General features: G+C 46.3%; 1 protein-coding gene across 3 annotated transcripts in view; it reads left to right on the top strand.

Annotated features, from left to right (window-relative positions):
* PARN (poly(A)-specific ribonuclease) overlaps nt 1-19,850 on the top strand; it is a 186,779-nt gene that overhangs the window by 81,096 nt on the left and 85,833 nt on the right. For all 3 annotated transcript variants that reach the window (XM_075010325.1, XM_075010326.1, XM_075010327.1), the window contains 2 exons: nt 3,141-3,227; nt 19,647-19,721. In XM_075010325.1, the coding sequence (XP_074866426.1) occupies nt 3,141-3,227; nt 19,647-19,721 (162 nt within the window). The remainder of the gene's footprint in view (nt 1-3,140; nt 3,228-19,646; nt 19,722-19,850) is intronic.

The raw sequence follows: 19,850 nt of genomic DNA on the forward strand, positions 1-19,850 counted from the left end.
ACAAATCGCTGCAGCTTGACCACCTCCCTGCCAGCCCCACGCACCCAACCCACTGCAGCCCTAACCCCCACCACAGACCCAAACTGCCGCATCCTTTATCCACCCCACCTGCCCCATGGACCCATCCTGCAGCAGCCTGAGCCCCTCCGCCCCGTTCCACCCATCTGCCCCCTCCTCCCTGGACCCAACCCACCACCAGGTTTTCACCCTCCCTCCCACTCATGGTCCCAAACTGCCCCCAGCCTTTAACTCTCCCCAACCTCCAAACCCACGGTTCACTTATGTTTCAAAAGCAGTGCCACATGCTGCCACTCCTTCGCTGAGTTAGGAGGACTAGGAACCAATCAAAGACTTTTACTTGTATTTTAATGGTAATTTAGTGTCCCTCTTATGAGTTTTTGCCTACGAGCAGAAAGTTGGGAACCAATTATGCTCGTAAGGTGAGGGATGAGTGTAGTGCTAGAATTCAAAAAGCCTTTTTAAGATTAAAAATAAGCATGCATTATCAGTAGCTGTGGAAGTTGATAAAGCAAAAGCTTAAAATATTATAACTGTCTATACATTGCAAAATATGTTTCTGTGTTGTACAGACCGAAGTGAAGTTGAAGTTTTAAATTAAGGTATTCGTTTTTTTAAAAATCTCAGATTTATAGGAAATTCTTAATAGGAATCTTTAGAAGGATGCTCATGGAGTGTATACTAGAAATGCCAAGGTGTTACCTAAGCACAGTTTTGCATTGATGGAAATTGCACTCCACATTACTAGTTTAAAGCGGATAGTCTGTGGTGATTAACCAATGTGTGTTGTCCTGAACAACTTGTAGTAATGAATTAGAATTAACCAACCAAAATAATCAATTAAATTAAATCCTTGGATTATATAGATGTGGAAGGGAGCAGCAGATACCAGGGAGAATGTTGGCGTAAGTGGATTTGCCACTTGAGGTTGTCCCACTACAGGTCTGACGGACTATCTCATTCCGATCAGGTCCTGAAGGTGCTCGACTAACGAGGTCCAATCTGTTGTAGGTGTTCCAGACCAGTTCCCTGATCTCTTTTGAGGGTGAGAGTAGACAGATTGACATTTGGCAGTTACAGGCCAATAAAGTAAAGCAGAATGAGACAATGTCCAGTAATATGCACATGAAGGATATATGCTGCATAGGATAAATTCTGGATGGGTTTTATATATGAAAGTTACAAATGGTATCAGTTACCTACACATTTGAAGTATTGGTCTCCTTTTCTCATTTAATGGGATGAGGGAATTACAGAATGAGAGTTTCCAATAGTGAAACTAGGTATGTCTACATAGCAGCCTTATGTCAAAATAAGATATTCCAGAATAGTTATTGCGAAATAGCTTATTTCAAAATAACACGGCTACACACAAAAATACATAATCTAAACACAGAGATCCTATTAGACGCACTATGACTTATTGTGAAGTACATTCTATTCCCTGTCTTAACAGCACCTCTTTCAAAATAGCTATTTCGACATAGGTGCTGTTCCTCATAGAATGAGGTTTACCAATCTTGAAATAAGTCAACTGCTATTTCGAATTTATTTTGAAATAGTGGTTGCATCATGTAGATGCTAGGATAGTTACTTTGAAATAACTTTGCTGTGTAGACCTACCGCAAGTTGCTTTCGTTACAATCATGGACAAAGTCAGTAAGACTGCATCAACACATGCCTCTGCCTCTGGAAGGGGGAGTGGTAATGAGCATCCCAGAAGATGCTAGTGAGGCACAGATGAAAATTTCCCATGCCATATTAACATATGGCCACGTGATTCAGAGTCTGAAAGAAGCTCTTCTGAACTCCAAAATAGATGCGTAGACGCGCGGCCTGGGGGGATCTCCCTTTTCAAAAAGCGGGGGGCTTTCAGAAGGAGGGTTTCCTTCTGTGAGATCCCTGCGGGCCATGCACCTACATGTCTGCTTTGGAGTCGGGAAGAGCTTTTTCTGGATTGCAAATCGGGTGGCTATATGCTAATGAGGCATGGGAACTCTACATCTGCTCCTCATTAACATCTTCAGGGCTGCTCATTACCATGTGTAAACACAGCCTAAATGTTTGGTGGAAGTGTTGTGAAAGCTGCATGTTTGGCCAAATCCTGCCTTTTCCATTTTTGTCTTTATTTTGCTAAAAGCCAAATAATTTTGACTGCATCACTAGGACTCCTGGGCTGTGTCTACACGTGCCCCAAACTTCGAAATGGCCATGCAAATGGCCATTTCGAAGTTTACTAATGAAGCGCTGAAATGCATATTCAGCGCTTCATTAGCATGCGGGCAGCAGCCGCGCTTCAAAATTGACGCTCCTTGCCGCCGTGCGGCGCATCCAGATGGGGCTCCTTTTCGAAAGCACGCCACCTACTTCGAAGTCCCCTTATTCCCGTGAGCTCATGGGAATAAGGGGACTTCGAAGTAGGCGGCGTCCTTTCAAAAAGGAGCCCCGTCTGGATGCGCCGCGCGGCGGCAACGTGCGTCAATTTCGAAGCGTCTCTGCCGCCCGCATGCTAATGAAGCGCTGAATATGCATTTCAGCGCTTCATTAGTAAACTTCGAAATGGCCATTTGCATGGCCATTTCGAAGTTTGGGGCACGTGTAGATGTAGCCCTGGTGTACAGTCTACTTTTTCATCCTACCGTGTCTCTCCCCTGTTATGGATAGTATAGTCTTTAAAACATGTCTTTAGTTTCCCATTTTTAACTTAATTAGGATAAATTACATGAAGAGGAGGATTATTTTATTTTCTAATGTGTATTCAGCACTGTGTGAAAACAAAATTAAGAACTATTTTACAGTATGCTTAGTTTTCCTTGAAATTGGTGGAAAAGCAACGTATGATAGGGGTTTCGTAATTATATGTGAGCAACACTGGGCAAAAATGTACATAAAATTTCTGAGCAGTTACTGCTGCATGCACAAATGGACCAGTTTGATTTAAGCAGTAATTTTCATACAGAATTATAGTAGTTGTACTCCCACCAAAAACTGCATACAGTTATGCAAAATTGATGATTTTCAGAAGTAGTTGTTGACTATACATTTTAGTGTTTTGATACAGTGAATAGTTCAAACCTGTATAAATACCTGACTACATAATTAAATGCCTTCTTATTTTGCAGTGCAGCCAAAACGAGACCATGTTCTTCATGTTACGTTTCCAAAAGAGTGGAAGACTAGTGATCTTTACCAGCTTTTCAGTGCCTTTGGTAAGTAGCAGAGGTGGGTCTGATCTAACAAACTGTCCTGTTTTTGATAATGGCAGTCTCTGTCTGTACCCTTTAACTAGGGTTGTAGACTGCTCAGTTCCTTGAGTAGAGTGTGCTAAGTCACGATTAGTGTATAGCATGCTTTTTGTGGGCATATCGGACATGTAGCTTTGTCATCTGCATGGTCCTCAGGTTCTGCAATATGTATTCTGCGGTATTGAGGAGAAGCAGATATGAAAGTAGAACCAGGGTTTGGGGACTTAGTGGAGTAAACTGAGTGGAGGGAGAGAAGTAAAGGTTAGTCAGGGAGGAGAGGATGATGGTGTTTGTCAGTGAAGGGAGGAGGTTATGGAGATAAAGTACATATAAGGAGGGAAGGAGTTGGCTAAGAGGACCAAAGAAGTTTCTGATATCAGTGGGTTGAGGGTTATAGAAGGAATAAGGCTGATTTGGGGAAGGTGTACAAGGAAAAAGTTGAAATCTGAACAGAGTAGATGAGTGACAAGGTCAAGAATGGCGAAGGCAGTGATTAGCTAAATTAATTTAGCCAAGGATTTTGTAAGGAAATGAGCAGTAGAGAATTGCTGCAATCCTAAACATGGATTCCAAAGTCAGCAGAAGTTGAGGACTTGGAGGAAAGGAAATGCCAAATCAGAAGTTAAAACTTCTTCTGAAGGTAGGGAGGGCTATGTGTTCTCATGTGAGATGGATGATAATCGTAAAAATAGAGTAGCTTTGAGCAAAATTGGCAAGATGTAGTTGGGATGAGAAAGAAGTGAAGATAAGTCGTAGTGAGGGATGGCAGTTTGGGGAGGTAGAAAGCTAGTAGAAAACATCAGTGAGGTATTAGCAACTGCTCAGCAGCATTCAGTGTACTGGAGCATGTACTTTGATCCTTCTGCTGGTCTTGTCCCTGGGTTGCTAGTTACATAGGTTTTGAAAAGACAACGAGTAGAATATCCTACACATGGATATTTGTGACACTGGGAACAACAGTGAGAATGGGAACTATCTTCATACCACCTATAGATTAACTATGAACAGTGTATATACAGTACAACCTTCATTATATAAGGGTCTAGGAGTTCACTTGAACCTTCATGTTAGTTTTTTATAAAGCAGAAGGAACATTGGTGAATCAAACTGGACTACGTATATAACACAAACCATAAGACTCCCTTGAATTAACTCCTTATTAATTGAAACATATGTTTTAAAAATCCTACCTTGATCTTGAGTTCCCAGAGGCAGTGGGTGAATCCTTTATAGCCCTTGGTAGATTCCAAAAGATGAATTGTTCCCACTTTTTTTTTTTTTAAAATGTATTTTATTTCCAGTTGAAACCTGTCCATTAGGTGAAAGATCCTTTCGTTGTCAAATTTGTGTGCATTATTTCGGTATTTATAGACTGTGATCAAATTACTCTTAAACTTTTTTGATACGATAAATAGGTTGAATCCCTTGAGTTTTTTTAGTAAGACATGTTTTTCCAATCTGTTAATTGTTATTGTTACTCTTCTCTAAACTTTTATACGTCTTTCAACATCTTTCTTGAATTGTGGACACCATAACTGGACACAGTATCCCAGCAGTGCTTGCGCCAGTGTCAAATATAGCATTTATATATTCCTCTTACTTGGTATTCTCTTGTTTGTACATCAGTAGGTCCCATTAGCCCTTTTGGCCACAGCATTGCAGTGGGAACTCATATTGAGCTCACTATCTGCCATGACTCTCAAGTCCGTTGCAAAGTTGCTTTCATTCTTTATTCCTAAATATATGGACTTAATTTGATTGCATTAAAATGCACATAGTTTGCTTATGCACAATTTACCAAGCGACCCAATTGCTCTATGTCAGAGGCCTAGCCTCTTTCCTACTCCCCCAGTCATCTTGCAACTTTTTTCAGACATGGCTTTTATTCTGTCTCTCTGTAAACAATTTAAATAAATAAATAAATAAATAAGTGTTACATAGCTTGAGGCCAAGAACCAGTCCTTAGAGGACATGATTAGAAACCTGCCCAAATAATGATGATTCCCTTTTTAAAATTTTGAAACACAATACCCAGTTCTTAATCCATGTCATGTTGTACCAAGTCAAATGCCTTATGGAAGTCCGTATTAGACCAATACTGTTTCCTTTATCAATCAAGCTTTTAATTTCATCAAAACCACATCAAGTTAAACCGTCTGTTTTTCTGTAAACCTCTGAAGATTGATGACAGATAGCAGAACAAGGAGCAATGGTCTGAAGTTACAGAATGAGAGGAGTAGGCTGGATATTAGGAAAATCCACTTAACCAGGAAGGTGGTGAAGTACTGGAATGTGTTGCCTAGAGAGGTGGTGGATTCTCCATCTCTAGAGGGTTTTAAATCTTGGCTTGACAAGGTCCTGGCTGGGATGACTTAGAAGGGGTTGATCCTGCTTCAAGTAGAGGGCTGGACTAGATGACCTCCTGAGGTCCCTTCCAGCTTATGATTCTATGCTTAATTGTATTAGCCTTTTTCTTGCTTAACTCTGTTTACTAGGTATTAATTCTTGTTTGTTATTTAAGTTAGTTTGGCCAAGGTCAGTGTTATGCTGACAAGCCTATAATTGCCAGATCATCTCATTTACCTTTTTTAAAATATTGTCACAACATTTGCTTTGTCAGTCCCCTGTAATGTCCACTGTTTTTGAAGACTTCCTGAAAATTAACATTAATTGTCCAGAGAGCTCTTTGGCCAGCTCCTAAAACTCTTGGATGTTCCACTGTTTGTCCTAAAATTAATAGCTAATTCAACTTTATAACTTTTGCATTTTAAAAATGAAAGTGGAATTTAAGATTCTTAAATAGGTTTTTAAGGTGAACTGCACAGCTTTTTAATTTTTTTTAAATCCGTGTATAGCAATAGGTATAAAATATATCCATATACAGTAATCCCCCAGTATGTGCAATTTTGATTTGCACTTAACTCGCATTAATGCAAGTTAAATGCAAATTGAAAGTGCTGTAGCCCCTGGCTGCCCCAGTCGGGGGAAGCAGGTGAGAAGCCCCGCCTCAGTGGCTGTCTGCCCACGGGGCTTCCCCAGCTGGGGGAGCCCAGCAGGCAGAGAGCTGTTGCAATGTGGTTTCTCCCAGCTAGGAGAAACTGTGCCTCTGCGTCTGTCTGCCCGCCAGGCCCCCGCAGCTGAGAGAGCCAGGTGGTCAGATAGCCACAGTGGTGCAGTTTCTTCCCAGGTGGGGGAGCCGGGGAGAAGCTATGTCTGGTTCCCACAAGGCTAGGGGAGCTGGGAGCCAGGCTGCTGCCTGGTTTCCCTCGCCCACTTACGTGAAATTCAAGTTATGCAAGGGTGCACAGGAACGCAACCCTCACGTAACTCGGGGGACTGCTGTACTCTAGAGGAGTTCAGCAGGTCCGAACAAAATTTTAGAAAGGCTTTAAAAATCTTTAAAGGAAATTTTATGAAATAACATTTTAGCAAATGTGGGATTTGTCTTCCTTTCAGCAAAGGTTGGACTTGATGACCTCTGATATCTCTTTCAACCCTATGATTCTATGTGCAGGTCACTTTAAAGTTTCCCATTCTCCTTCTGCTCTGAGCATTTCTGGCCTTTCCTTTCCACTGCAAACTGAGGATAGATGTCTTGACCACCCTCTTCTATCTGTTTTTGCTATCTTCTCTCTCTGTCCTCCATCCAGAAAGCTGGACTGTATAGTTTCTGTTAACCTTTCTCAGTTACTTCACCAGCAGATGCTGTTAAAGTACCTGCATTAACCCCCGACCACAAGATACAGCCTTCAAATGTTCATAGTGTCCTGGGAGAAGATGTCCAGAAGTTTCTTGCAGCTTCAGAATGACCTATATGGTTGTCAGCCAGTCTTTAATATGGAAATGGAGAGTCTAATCATATCCTCCCACGCATATTGCTTGAATAGTTTATTATTAATTAAGGGATTGTAGTGCAATATGCTGAGTTGTCACAATTTTAATAAAGGAAAAGAAATTTAAAAACTAAAATATTGAGACCAAATATTAATATGGCATTTTTTCCTCAGAAGTGTTGGATTTAAGTCTCATCTACTGCCACTTGGGTAAAATTAATTCTAAAAACAAATTTATTCTTCCCTTAAAAGTGGAAGTGTAGACTTTTAATGGGAAGAAATCTGTTGGCCAACTTGTGACTTCGTAGGGTAAGGTCAAACATTACTTCTCTGATTGTATAAGACATTTGTCCTGTTTTAGATGTCCCAGAACAGAGAACTCTCCTGGCTTAACCGTCTCCTGCTACTGAATGTCAAAAATTTGGCTTGGTGTTGCCCTACGTCAGTTGGCATCTGGTTATGTTTTTTCCTAAAGACTCTATTTGCAGCACAGCTGTCTGAAAAATAGACACCTATTATCCTTTCACCATACTTATTAAGAATGATTACCATATTTGCTAAATGTCCTAGCTTGTTCTTCTCTTCTGCTTCTATGAGCCCATTTCTCTTCAGTTAACATAATCTTAATCAGAGGTCAGCTCAAATATGAGCAAACTTCTTTGCATGGACTCTCTGATCGACATGAGGAATTCCTTTTGGGGTTCACTGACTTTGGATTGCAGACTATGTTCGTTCCTTGATAATATTTAACCTAGTATCTCTTAACATCCCTGGTACTGATGAATTAAAGATGGTGAAATGAACAAGTATCAAGGAATGTGAGTAACTGTTGGGTTAGAATCCAGTAATGCAGGGCAAAACCGTAGAAAGACAATGCATGCAAATGCAAGAATTCTTGAGGGATGTGACATGACCATTCAACTGGATGCTAATGAAATAAGCAAATATGATTTTATTGTAATCACTTAAACCAAATTGAAAAAAAGATACTGCCTGATGTCATTGATGCAATAAACTGTTTTAACATGTGTTCGGAGCAGGGTTAAATTGGCCAGGAAGACATCTCTTCCAGATAGTGTAAGGTTAACAGATTATTACAGGATGAACGTTCCTGAAGCGTTCTGGATTATTAGAGTAATGAAGATCCTGAAATACCATGTAGTATAAATATAACTTCAAAGAATTTGCACTTAAGTAATAAGTTTTGTTTACAGGGTGCTTAACTTTATTGGTATGAAAGTCCTGAGCTAGAAACTGTTATATAGTTTGGGGCTATCAGAACCCATATTGGATCAATTATCCTTCTTAGGGTCTTCAGACTGTTGTAATTTGCATCCTAAACAGCTAGCCACTCAGTAGTACAGTATTTAATTTGCAAATTAAAGAATAAAAAATTTGGTCAGCCATAATGGAGGGGTAAGAACAGGTTAAGGGCTATTTAGAAAAGGTGGACATACACACATCCATGGGTTCAGATTTTATGCATCCGAGGGTACTAAGGTAATTGGCAAATGTCATTGCAGAACCTTTGGCCATTACCTTTGAAAACTCGTGGAGATTGGGAGAGATGCTGGATGACTGAAAAAAGGCAAATGTATTGCCCATCTTTAAAAAAAGGAAAGAAAGACAATCCAGGGAACTATAGACTGGTCAGTCTTACCTCTGTCCCCAGTAGACCTGTCAGTCTTATCTCAGTCCTTAGAAAAATCATGGAGGGGATCCTCAAGGAATCTATTTTGAAGCACTTGGAAGAGGGGAAAGTCCTCAAGAGTAGCCAACATGGATTTGCAAAGAACAAGTCGTTACCTGACCAATCTAATTAGTTCTATGATGAGATAACTGGCCCTGTGAACAGGGGAAGGTCAATAGATATGATCATGCACCTTGACTTTAGCAAAGGTTTTGGTACAGTTTCCCTCAGTATTCTTGCCCATAAGTTAAGGAAGCATGGATTGTATAAATGGACTGCAAGGTGGACAGAAAGCTGGCTAGACGGTCAGGCAATCAATGGCTCAATGTCTGATTGATAGTCAGCTTCCAGTGAAGGTGCTGCAGGAATCAGTTGTGTGGCTGGTATTATTCAACATGTTTCTTAATGACCTGGATGAGGGTATGGATTGCAACCTCGGCAAGTTTGCAGATGACACTAAGCTAGAGGGAGAGGTAGATACATTGGAGGGTAGGGATAGGGTCCAGAGTGACCTAGAAAAATTGGAGGATTGGGCCAAAAGGAGTTTGAAGTTCAATAACGACAAGTGCACTCTGCACATAGGATGGAAGAATCCCAAGCATTGTTATAGGCCGGGGTCAACTGGTTAAGTACAACAGAAAAGGATTTAGGGATTACAGTGGATGAGAGGCTGGGTATGAGTCAACAGTGTGCCCTTGCAGCGAAGAAGGCTAATGGCATATTGGGGTGCTTTAGGAAGAGCATTTCCAGCAGATCTAGAGAAGTTATTGTTCCCTTTATTTGGCACTGGTGAGGCCACATCTGGAGTATTGCATCCAGTTCTGGACCTCCCAGTATTGGAGCGATGTGGATGCATAAGAGCAGGTCCAGTGGAGGGCAGCAATAATAATTAAGGGGCTGGAGCACATGACCTATGAGGACAGGCTGAGGGATCTAGGCGTCTGTAGTTTGCAGAAGAGAAGAGTGAGAAGTGATTTGATAGTAACCTTCAACTTCCTCAGGGGTGTGGGGGGGCACTCTAAAGAGGATGAAAATAAGCTGTTCTCAGTAGTGACATGGTAGAACAAGGAGTAATGGTCTCAAGTTGCAATGGGAGAGGTCTAGTTTGGATTTTAGGAAAAATTATTTCACCAGGAGAGTGGCGCAGCACTGGAATTAGTTACCCCGAGAGTTGGTGAGCCGCAAGAGTAGTGATCAATAGCTCAATGTCTGGTTGATGGTTGACTTCCAGTGGAGTGCCGCAGGGATCAGTTCTGGGGCTGGTACTGTTCAACATCTTTATTAGTGACCTGGATGAGGGTATGGATTGCACCCTCAGCAAATTTGCAGATGACACTAAGCTAGGGAGAGAGGTAGATAAATTGGAGGGTAGGGATAGGGTCCAGAGCGACCTAGATAAATTGGAATACTGGGGCAAAAGAAATTTGATGAAGTTCAACCCATCCCTAGAGTGTTTTAAGTCCTGGCTTGACTAAGTCCTGGCTGGGATGATTTAGTTGGGGTTCATCGTGCTTTAGGCTGAGGGCTGGACTTGATGGCCTCCTGGTGTCCCTTTTAGCCCTATGATTCTATGAGTCTGCCTACCTGCACTCTGGGACACTCCACCATGCTGTCCTGCTGAGCCAGAAGCTCTAGTGTCTCCCACTAAGGCACAGAGTTGGGATAACAGAGCACAGCTGAGCTATTCTCAGTACATGTGTAACTCTGCTTTGGGACGGCTCAAGCTACATGTACACTACCAGATAAATTCAAAGACACTTAGCTCAATTGTACCAAGTGACTGTCTTCACTGTAAATACCATTAGCTTGATTTAGGGAGCACTATTATCGATAGAACATCGTTGAAACTGGCTGCATGTAGCATAAAGTTCAAATTTAAAAGTTTGAGTGAAGGCTAGTGTGGAAGTGCAGTGTCTTTGAATTGAATTCATTAGCCTCCAGAGGCTGACTGGCACCCCTGCACTTGGCTCCCGGTTCCCTCGCACTGGCCTGGTGCTGTTGCATCTGGCTCCCACAAGTTTCCCAGCTCCCCCAAGCTGCAGGGACCCAGGAACCAGGCAGCAGGATGAGAGCCACCAGCGGTAGGGGTATTGTGGGGCCCGTAGTGAGGGCGCAGAACGTGTAGCTGATTGAACTGTGGGGTAGGTTTCCACAGTGTGCTGCAGTAACAGTTGATGTTTGGCCATTCAGTGTGGCAACATTTACCTGACTTTGTGGGGAAGTGAGGATACTCAAAATCTAATTTATAAAACCCAGCATTGTAAAATTGAATAATAAAATCGAATTTATCTGGTAGTGTAGATGCAGTCTCTAGCTCATGGTCCATTCCTTGTCATGGTGAGGTGACTTGTATGTCGCAAGGACCAGGAGAGCTTTGCCAGTGGGAGCTACAGCTCCTGGAAGAGTCACCCAAACTGGACAGGTCAAAGGGTAGAGACCAGCCAAATTTGAATCACCTCTCCCCAAGGTAAAAGGGGTTGGTTCAGGGTTAACAACCACATCCATAAAAAGTAAAAGTTACAGAAACATCTACAAAGAAACCTACAACTACACATAGTCTTGGGAGGAGCTGACAATCCCCTCAGACATAGTGTGATGCATGGCAGGGAAAGCTGAAAGGAAGCTGTCCCACAGGTGACTCTTCTGTCACCTGTAACAATCACCCAGTTTGGTACATGGAATGTGTGGACCATGTGTCAAGTTGGGAATATTGCAGCAGAGATGATACAGCACAAGCTTGCAGTTTTGGGCTTGTGTAGCCGTGTCTACACGTGCACGCTACTTCGAAGTAGCGGCACTAACTTCGAAATAGCGCCCGTCACGGCTACAAGTGTTGGGCGCTATTTCGATGTTAACATCGACGTTAAGCGGTGAGACATCGAAGCCGCTAACCCCATGAGGGGATAGGAATAGCGCCCTACTTAGACATTCAACATCGAAGTAGGGACCATGTAGTTGTTGCGCGTCCCGCAACATCGAAATTGCGGGGTCCGCCATGGCAGCCATCAGCTGAGGGGTTGAGAGACGCTCTCTCTCCAGCCCCTGTGGGGCTCTATGGTCACCGTGTACAGCAGCCCTTAGCCCAGGGCTGCTGCTGCTGCAGCTGGGGATCCATGCTGCATGCACAGGGTCTGCAACCAGTTGTCGGCTCTGTGGATCTTGTGTTGTTTAGTGCAACTGTGTCTGGGAGGGGCCCTTTAAGGGAGCGGTTTGCTGTTGAGTCCACCCTATGACCCTGTCTGCAGCTGTGCCTGGCACCCTTATTTCGATGTGTGCTACTGTGGCGTGTAGACGTTCCCTTGCAGCGCCTATTTCGATGTGGTGCTGCGCAACGTCGATGTTGAACGTCGATGTTGCCAGCCCTGGAGGACGTGTAGACGTTATTCGTCGAAATAGACTATTTCGATGTTGCTACATCGAAATAAGCTATTTCAATGTACGCTTCACGTGTAGATGTAGCCCGTGAGACAAGATGGACACAATTTGGGCAGTTATGCCTGGCAACAGGTGAAACCCTCATCTATTGAGGACATAAAGAAGAGGGTGCACCACACACAGAAGGGGTAGGCTTTATGTTATCAAGAGAGGCATCTGGTGCTTTAATGGAGTGGACAGCAGTATCATCATGCATCATCATGAAAGGTACTCATTGTGCAGTGTTATGCATCAACCAATGAAGTAGCTGAGTAATGTAAAACCAGACTTCTATGAGAACCTGAAAATTGTGCTGAACCAGAAAGCAAAGAAGAATATGTTGATTTTGATGGTGACTTCAGTGTGAAAATTGGAAGCTTAAATACAGGCAGAGAACAGACCATGGGGAAACAAGGCCTAAGCAACATGAATGAAAATGGAGAAATGGAGAGTGCTTGTGAGTTTTGTTCCTTCAAGAGATTCGTGATAGGTGGTGGTGTTTTTCCACACAAAAAGATCCATTAGGTCACTTGGGTTTCACTGGACCACCAGTCAGAAAACCAGATTGATCACATCTCTATCAGCAGTTCTTTCAGAAGATCAATGCAGGATGTCCGTGCTAGAAGAGGAGCAGATGAAGGTTCAGACCACTATTTGCTCATGGTTAAAACCACAAAAGTGACCAGGTCAGGATTAAGATTCATTGTGGAGCAGCTGAAGGATTTACAGATGAGCTGGTTTCCAAGTGGAGCTGTGCAACAGGTATGCACTTTTGGCAAATCTCATCCTGAAGGATGCTACCATTGAACAAATTTGGGAACACACCGAAGCAGCCTGGAAAGAAACCTGTGATAAAACATTGGGAAAGAGGACAAGGCATCACAAAGAATGGATCACAGCAGAAACTGAGAAAAGTGAAGGAACAAAAAGACAGAAAAGCAGCAGTCAACAGCAAAAAAAGAGCAGCCAAAGTGGAAGCTCAGAGATGGTACTCAGAAGACAATGAAGAATTTAAAAAGGCTATAAAATAGGACAAAAAGATCTCTGTGGAAAACCTTGCACAACAAGTGAACAAGCTGCAGGACAGAGAAACTTGAAAGCTCTATAACATCACATGGAAGCTAGTTGGGTCATGGTATACAGTGGATCAGTCAGTACAGGATAAGGAGAGGTGTGTGCTAGCAAACCCAAGTGAGCAGCTCAGTAGGTGGAAGGAACACTCTGAAGAGCTACTGGACTGCCCTGCCCACGTGGAACCTCCTGAGTTACCACCTGAAAATATTTCACTGCAAATTAACAGTAGCAGATCTACAAAAGAAAAAATCAGAAAAGCCATTGCCCATCTGAAAAGTGGAAAAGCCCCGGTCCAGACAACATCCCCACAGAAGCAATCAAGGCAAGTAGAGAGACATCAGTCAACATGATATGTAGTCTATTTGGAAAAACTTGGGTCACAGAAGAAATCCCACAAGACTGGAAACATGGCTACCGTATCAAGCTTCCAAAGAAAGGCAACCTGAAAGAAATGCACGCACAGGAGGGGCGCATCATGTTACTGATTATACCAGGAAAAGTGTTCAATAGGGTTCTCGTGGAGAGACTGAAGACAAAAATTGATAGACAGCTCAGGAGCAGGCCGGCTTCTGAAGCAAGAGATCCTGAACTAACCAAGTAGCAACTCAGCGTCATCACAGAACAGTTGCTCGAGTGGAACTCTCCCCTCTACATAACCTTTATAGACCTTGAAAAAGCCTTTGGCAGAGTTGATAGAGACTCTTTGGCTACGTCTACACTAGCACACTACATCGAAGTAGCCTATTTCAAAGTAAGATCATCGAAATAGGCTACTTCGACTTGTATCGTCTACATGTCCCCCAGGGCTGGTGCTGTCGATGTTCAACGTCGAAGTAGCGACAGGGAACGTCGAAAGGCGCTGCCCCGGAAGGAGACACGGAGTGTCCACGCACACAAGTGCTCCCCATCAAAATAAGGGGCCAGGAAAGCCTGCGGACGGGGTCACAGGCTGGACTAGCCCTTCTGGGTCAACAGCAAGCCGCTCCTTTAAAGGGCCCCTCCCAGACATACCTGGCCTGCACAGCATGAGGTCTGCAGGGTACTCTCCACACTCTTGCAGACCAAGTCACAGCAGCTTTGGACCTCCAGCAGCAGCAGCAGAAGGAGGAGGCCCTCCAGGTAGTCATCTAGGGGGCAAGCACCCTGCTTAGGTGCTGCCCGGGAAGCCACCCAGTGGTTCCTGCCACAGAAGTCCTCCCTGGGGACAGACAGGGATGCCCCTGACCACCGGGGTCCCCTCTTCCGCCCCCGCTGGCTGCTCCCCTGCCCCTGGAGTTACCCCACCAGCTCTGAGTGGTGGGAGCAGATGGTCATGCAGGAGTGGGATGATGACCAGTGGCTGCAGAACTTCCGCATGCGCCTTCCTGGAGCTCTGCCAGTGGCTCACCCCCGCAGTGAGGCACCAGGACACACAGATGTGGCGCGCTCTCCCCGTCAAGAGGAGGGTCGCTGTAGCCATCTGGAAGCTGGCCACTCCAGGCAGCTACCGCTCCATGGGACACCAGTTTGGAGTGGGAAAGGCCACAGTTGGGGCCATTGTCATGGAGGTAAGGAGGCCCGGGTGTGCACCCACTGGGGGGGGTGGGGCTGGGGAGGGAAGGGTGCCTGGGAAGGAGGGGCTGGGTGGGGGGGTAACTGGAGAGGTGCCCGGGAGGGGGGCTGGAGGGGAGGGCCCTGGAGCACCATGTACACCCTCATGGGCACCTGCGTTGCCTCCCCACAGGTGGTCTGCGTGCTCAATGCTATGCTGCTCCAGAGCATCGTCTGACTCGGGGACCTGGACGCAGCCGTCACCGGATTCACTGCCATGGGGTTCCCGAACTGCTTCGGGGCCCTGGACAGGACCCACATCCCCATCTGTGCCCTGGACCACAGCGGAGGAAGATACATCAACCGCAGGGGCTACCACTCCGTGGTCCTGCAGGCCATGGTGGACAGCTGGGGCCGCTTCCAGGATGTGTACGTGGACTGGCCCGGCTGCACACACGACGCCTGTGTTTTTAGGAGCTCAGGCCTGTGCCGCCAGCTGGAGGCGGGGACCTTCATCCTCTAGAGGGAGATCCCTCTGGGGGACACCACCGTGCCCCTCTGCCTCGTGACAGATGCAGCCTACCCTCTCCAGCCCTAGCTCATGTGCCTGTACACTGGCCACCTCAATGCCAGCCAGGAGTGGTTCAATGCCCACCTGAACCATGCCCGCCAGGTGGTGGAGAGGACCTTCGGCTGCCTGAAGGGCCGCTGGTGGTGACTCCTTGCCCGCCTGGATGTCAGCCTCCAGAACATCCCCCAGGTTGTGGGCGCATGCTGCACGCTCCGCAACATTGTCGAGAGCAAGGGGGAGGCCTTCATCCAGGGGTGGGTGGTCGATGCCAGCATGGGCTTCCCCCAGCCGGCTGCTGCACCCAGCCTCCAGGCCCACCACAAGGGGGTAAGGGTCCGCGAGGCTCTGTGGGCCCATTTCAATCAGGGAGACCCCTGAGCACCTCCCTGGCCTTCCTCAGAGGACACCGCCCCCCCCCCCCCCCCCCCCGCACAGCCTGCACTGCCTGCACACCGCCCCCAACAAGCACACATCCTTTGGAAAATAAAACTGTGATTTTTGGAAAACTGCTAACTGTTTCATGTTCACAACAAAAGCTACAACCAACATACAAGGGGGACAACTATATACAAATGGGGGCCTGGCAGATGGCTCAGCTGTTGGCCCATCAGTCTGGGGTGTGGGGGTAGAGGGGCGCAACCCCCGGCGGGTACCTCTCGCGACACCCCCCACTTGTCTGTGGTCCCCGGTGTGGCCGGCTGGGAGGACCAGCAACTATGGCCGGGATGCCTCCACTGGCCAGTCTTCAGCCCCAGTGGGCGCCAGTCCTGAGGGGCTGGCAGGCAGCGAGGCAGGTGGGGCAGTAGGTGGCGAGGCAGGGGGAGTATCAGGTGGAGTGGGGGGCGGGAACCAGATGACAGCCTCCTGGATTGACCCGGCTACATCCCAGAAGACCCCCATGAAATCCTCCCACACCACCCAGAGCCAGGGGGACTCCTCCTGGTCAAAGCGGTGTCTCTCCTCAGCCGCCTCCATCTGCCGCTGGAGAGCCGCCAGGAGCTGGGGGTTCACGGGGGCCATCCCCAGGGTGCGGCGGTGGCGGGACCGTCCCGCTGGCCTTGGGGGTGTCTCCAGGCACTGGTGGTGGCTGACCTCCAGCGGGCTGTTGGGGACAACGGAGGGTGCCTGGCTGCCTGGGGCGTCAGATGGTGCAGCTGCAGAGAGGGAGAGAGGGAGGGGACGGCTGTTAGTACTGTGCCTTGGCCCATGGCCCATTCCCCCTGCCTCCCCTTGGGTGCTGGGTCTCTGTCCCTGTCAGTGGGTGTGATGTCCCTGTTGGCTGTCCCCATTGCGTGGTCCCCCCGCCCCTGAGGTTAGGGCACAGTGCTGTCCATGGGCGCGGGTGCTGATGGGCTCTGATAGCCGTGCTGCCGTCCTGGGACTGTGCTGTGTCTGGGCGGTTGTGGGTCAGGGTCCACTGGGCGTGAGTGAGGCTCCCACCCTGTGGCCTGGTGCCCTGGCTCTGTGGCCCATGGGTGTGTGCCCTATGGGGCACGTGCGTGACCATCCATTACTGTGGTCGGGGGAACCCCGGTGTGTGGACGCCCGGCTGGTGCTGTAGGAAGGGAGGTCTATGAGGAGCTCCCTCCCTCACTGCTGGACCCCTCCTCCGCTGTCCTGAGGGGTGGCTCCTGGGGTGGGCCCCGGGGTGCGAGTCTGGCCTCTGGGCTGGACTCTGGCTGCGAGGCCTGCTGGGGCTCATTGGGCTTGGTGTCAAGGGTGGCTGGGGGGCAGGGGGGGAGGAGGAGGTGTCCCGGGGGCCCAGAATGGCTCTGAGCTCCCTGTAGTAGGGGCAAGCGGTGGGGGCGGCTCCAGATCGGCTGGCTGAGGCCCAGGCATACTTCTGCCGCAACTCCTTCACCTTACTCCAGATGTGATCCGGAGCGCAGGCAGGGTGATCCCAGGTCATCAGGCCCTTTCCGCCACTTGCTCCCCATCACGTGGAGTACCTCCTCCTCACCACAGAGCCCCAGCAGGTCTCAGAGCTCAGTCTCTGACCAGGAGGGGCCCCGCCTCTTTTTGGCCCCCCGCTTGCCTGCCAGGGGTGCCTGGGTCCCCTCAGGAGGGGAGCCCTGGGGGCCCTCTGGGGGCTGGCTCAATGCCATGGCTGGTGGCAGTGTAGATCGGGGCCTCTGGAAAGCGTGCAGGGCTAGCACGTGTGTGCTGCTGCCTGCATGCTCTCAGCTTCCTGCCACAGGAAATCCAGGTCCATGGTGCTTTAAGGGCTGCTGCGTGTGGGGACTGTAGAGCCCCGTAGGGGCTGGACAGAGCGTCTCTCAACCCCTCAGCTGATGGCTGCCATGGAGGACTCCGCTATTTCGAAGTAGCGAGATGTAGATCGTCTACACAAGCCCTACTTCGCTGTTGAATGTTGAAGAAGGGCACTGTTCCCATCTTTGGAAGGGAATAGCGATTTCGACGTCTTGCCGCCTAATGTCAATTTCAACATTGAAATAGCACAGGGTGCGTGTAGATGCAACACGTGCTATTTCAACGTTGTGCTGGCTACTTTGAAGTAGTCGGCTAGTGTAGACGCACCATTTGTGGAAACTGCTGCAACACCAGAGTATCCTATCCAAAATTATTAACTTGATTCATTCAGTGCATGACCCCTCAACATACCAAGTTGTTCACAATAGTGTCTTGACAAAATCCCTTCAGCAAATTGTCGAGAGTGTGACAAGGGTGCCTATTGTCACCTTTCCTGTTCTTGGTCTCAGTGAGCTGGATTATGAATAGGACAACAGATGGCCATCAACGAGGCATTCAGTGGACGCTTTTCAAACAGCTAGAGGATATAGATTTTGCTGACGATGTTGACCTTTTTTACAACCAACATGAAAGCATGGAAGAAAAAGTCGTAACACTAGACAAAACTGCCTGAATGACTGGATTGAGCATTACCAAGGAAAAGGCAAAGACAATGAGGATCAATCGGTCCATCACCACCACAATCATACAGTGAGGGGATGACTTGGAAGATGTGGAGCAGTTCACTTGCTTGGGGAGTATTATGGGCATAGGTGGAGGAACAAATAAGGATATCAGTGCCAGGATAGGGAAAGCAGCAGCTGCATTCAAGACTCTCCGTCCCATATGGAGTTCATAAATAATAATAATAATAATAATAATAAAATATATATATATATATATAATTTATAAATATATAAATATGATGATAATAATAATAATTAATAATAAATAATAAAGCCAAAACTGTGGCTCTTCAACACAAATGTGAAGAGCGTGCTCCTGTATGGATGTGAGAGCTGGCATACTAAAAAGTCTTCAAATCACAGGCTACAGGCATTCATAAACAGATGCCTGAGATACATCCTTCACATCAAATGGCAAGACTTTGTCACAAATGAGAAGCTTTGGGACAGAGCAGCACAAGAATCAATTCACATTTAAAGCAAGAGAAGAAAGTGGGGATGGCTAGGCACACCCTCAGAAAACCATAATCCAGCATAGTATGTCAAGCTCTCATGTGGAACCTTAAGGAAAACCCAAAAGAGGAAGACCTTGGACTACGTGGAGAAGGTCTACGAGATTGAAAGATAACAACTGGGATACTCCTGGAGCTAGCTCGAAGTTTTGTCCCAAGACAGAGTAACGTGGGAGAGACTTGTAGATAACCTATGCTCCACGTGGAGTACCAGGTTTAAGTAGTAGTAGTAGTAGTAGTAGTTGTAGCCTTAGCCACAGGGCCTTGATGCAGCCCCTGTGTACAGCTCCAATGGGATAAAACCTCAGGTAATTTCATCTTACTCTGTGTGAAAGTTTCATGCTATGAACGCTCATAATTGCGTCCCCTTTATCAGTGAGAGATATGTATTGCCTTGTTCCCTCACCTGCCCCAGGTAACAATTATTTACACTGGGTTTGATAATAAACACATTATTTTATTAAGTAGTATGAATATGTTATAAGTATTAATATATCTACAATCTAAACACTATTCAAGCACCTTACCATTTTTGATACATAATTTCTTATTTAATATTTTAGAAAGAAAAATATTGCTAGTATCAATTTTTTATCACAGAATACCTATTCACATCGTGTGGAACACTGGTGTTCCATTGAACACAGTTTGGGAAATGCTGCGCTACAGTAAGATCTAAATGGATTTAAGCATCCCAAACTCTAGGTGTTATGAGGCATGTGTCTTTATCCATCTGATGGCACTAGGTATACAGAGTGAGCCTGTTAGGCTATGTGAAAGGTCATAACTGTTATGGTGATTCTTGTTTTATCTGTATTTTCAGGTAATATTCAGGTATCTTGGATTGATGATACATCAGCATTTGTGTCACTTAGCCAGCCAGAACAAGTACAAATAGGTAAGTGTTACTGGAATGACCTCGTTGTAGAGTTTTTCTGTTGGCACAATAGACAGACATTAAAAGGGTTGCTATTACGTTTTTTTACAATTCCTCAGTCCATAACTTATTTCTGGCTGGGAAATAGGA

This window comes from Carettochelys insculpta, chromosome 16 (genome assembly GCF_033958435.1).
Source record: "Carettochelys insculpta isolate YL-2023 chromosome 16, ASM3395843v1, whole genome shotgun sequence".
Classification (NCBI taxonomy): domain Eukaryota; kingdom Metazoa; phylum Chordata; order Testudines; family Carettochelyidae; genus Carettochelys; species Carettochelys insculpta.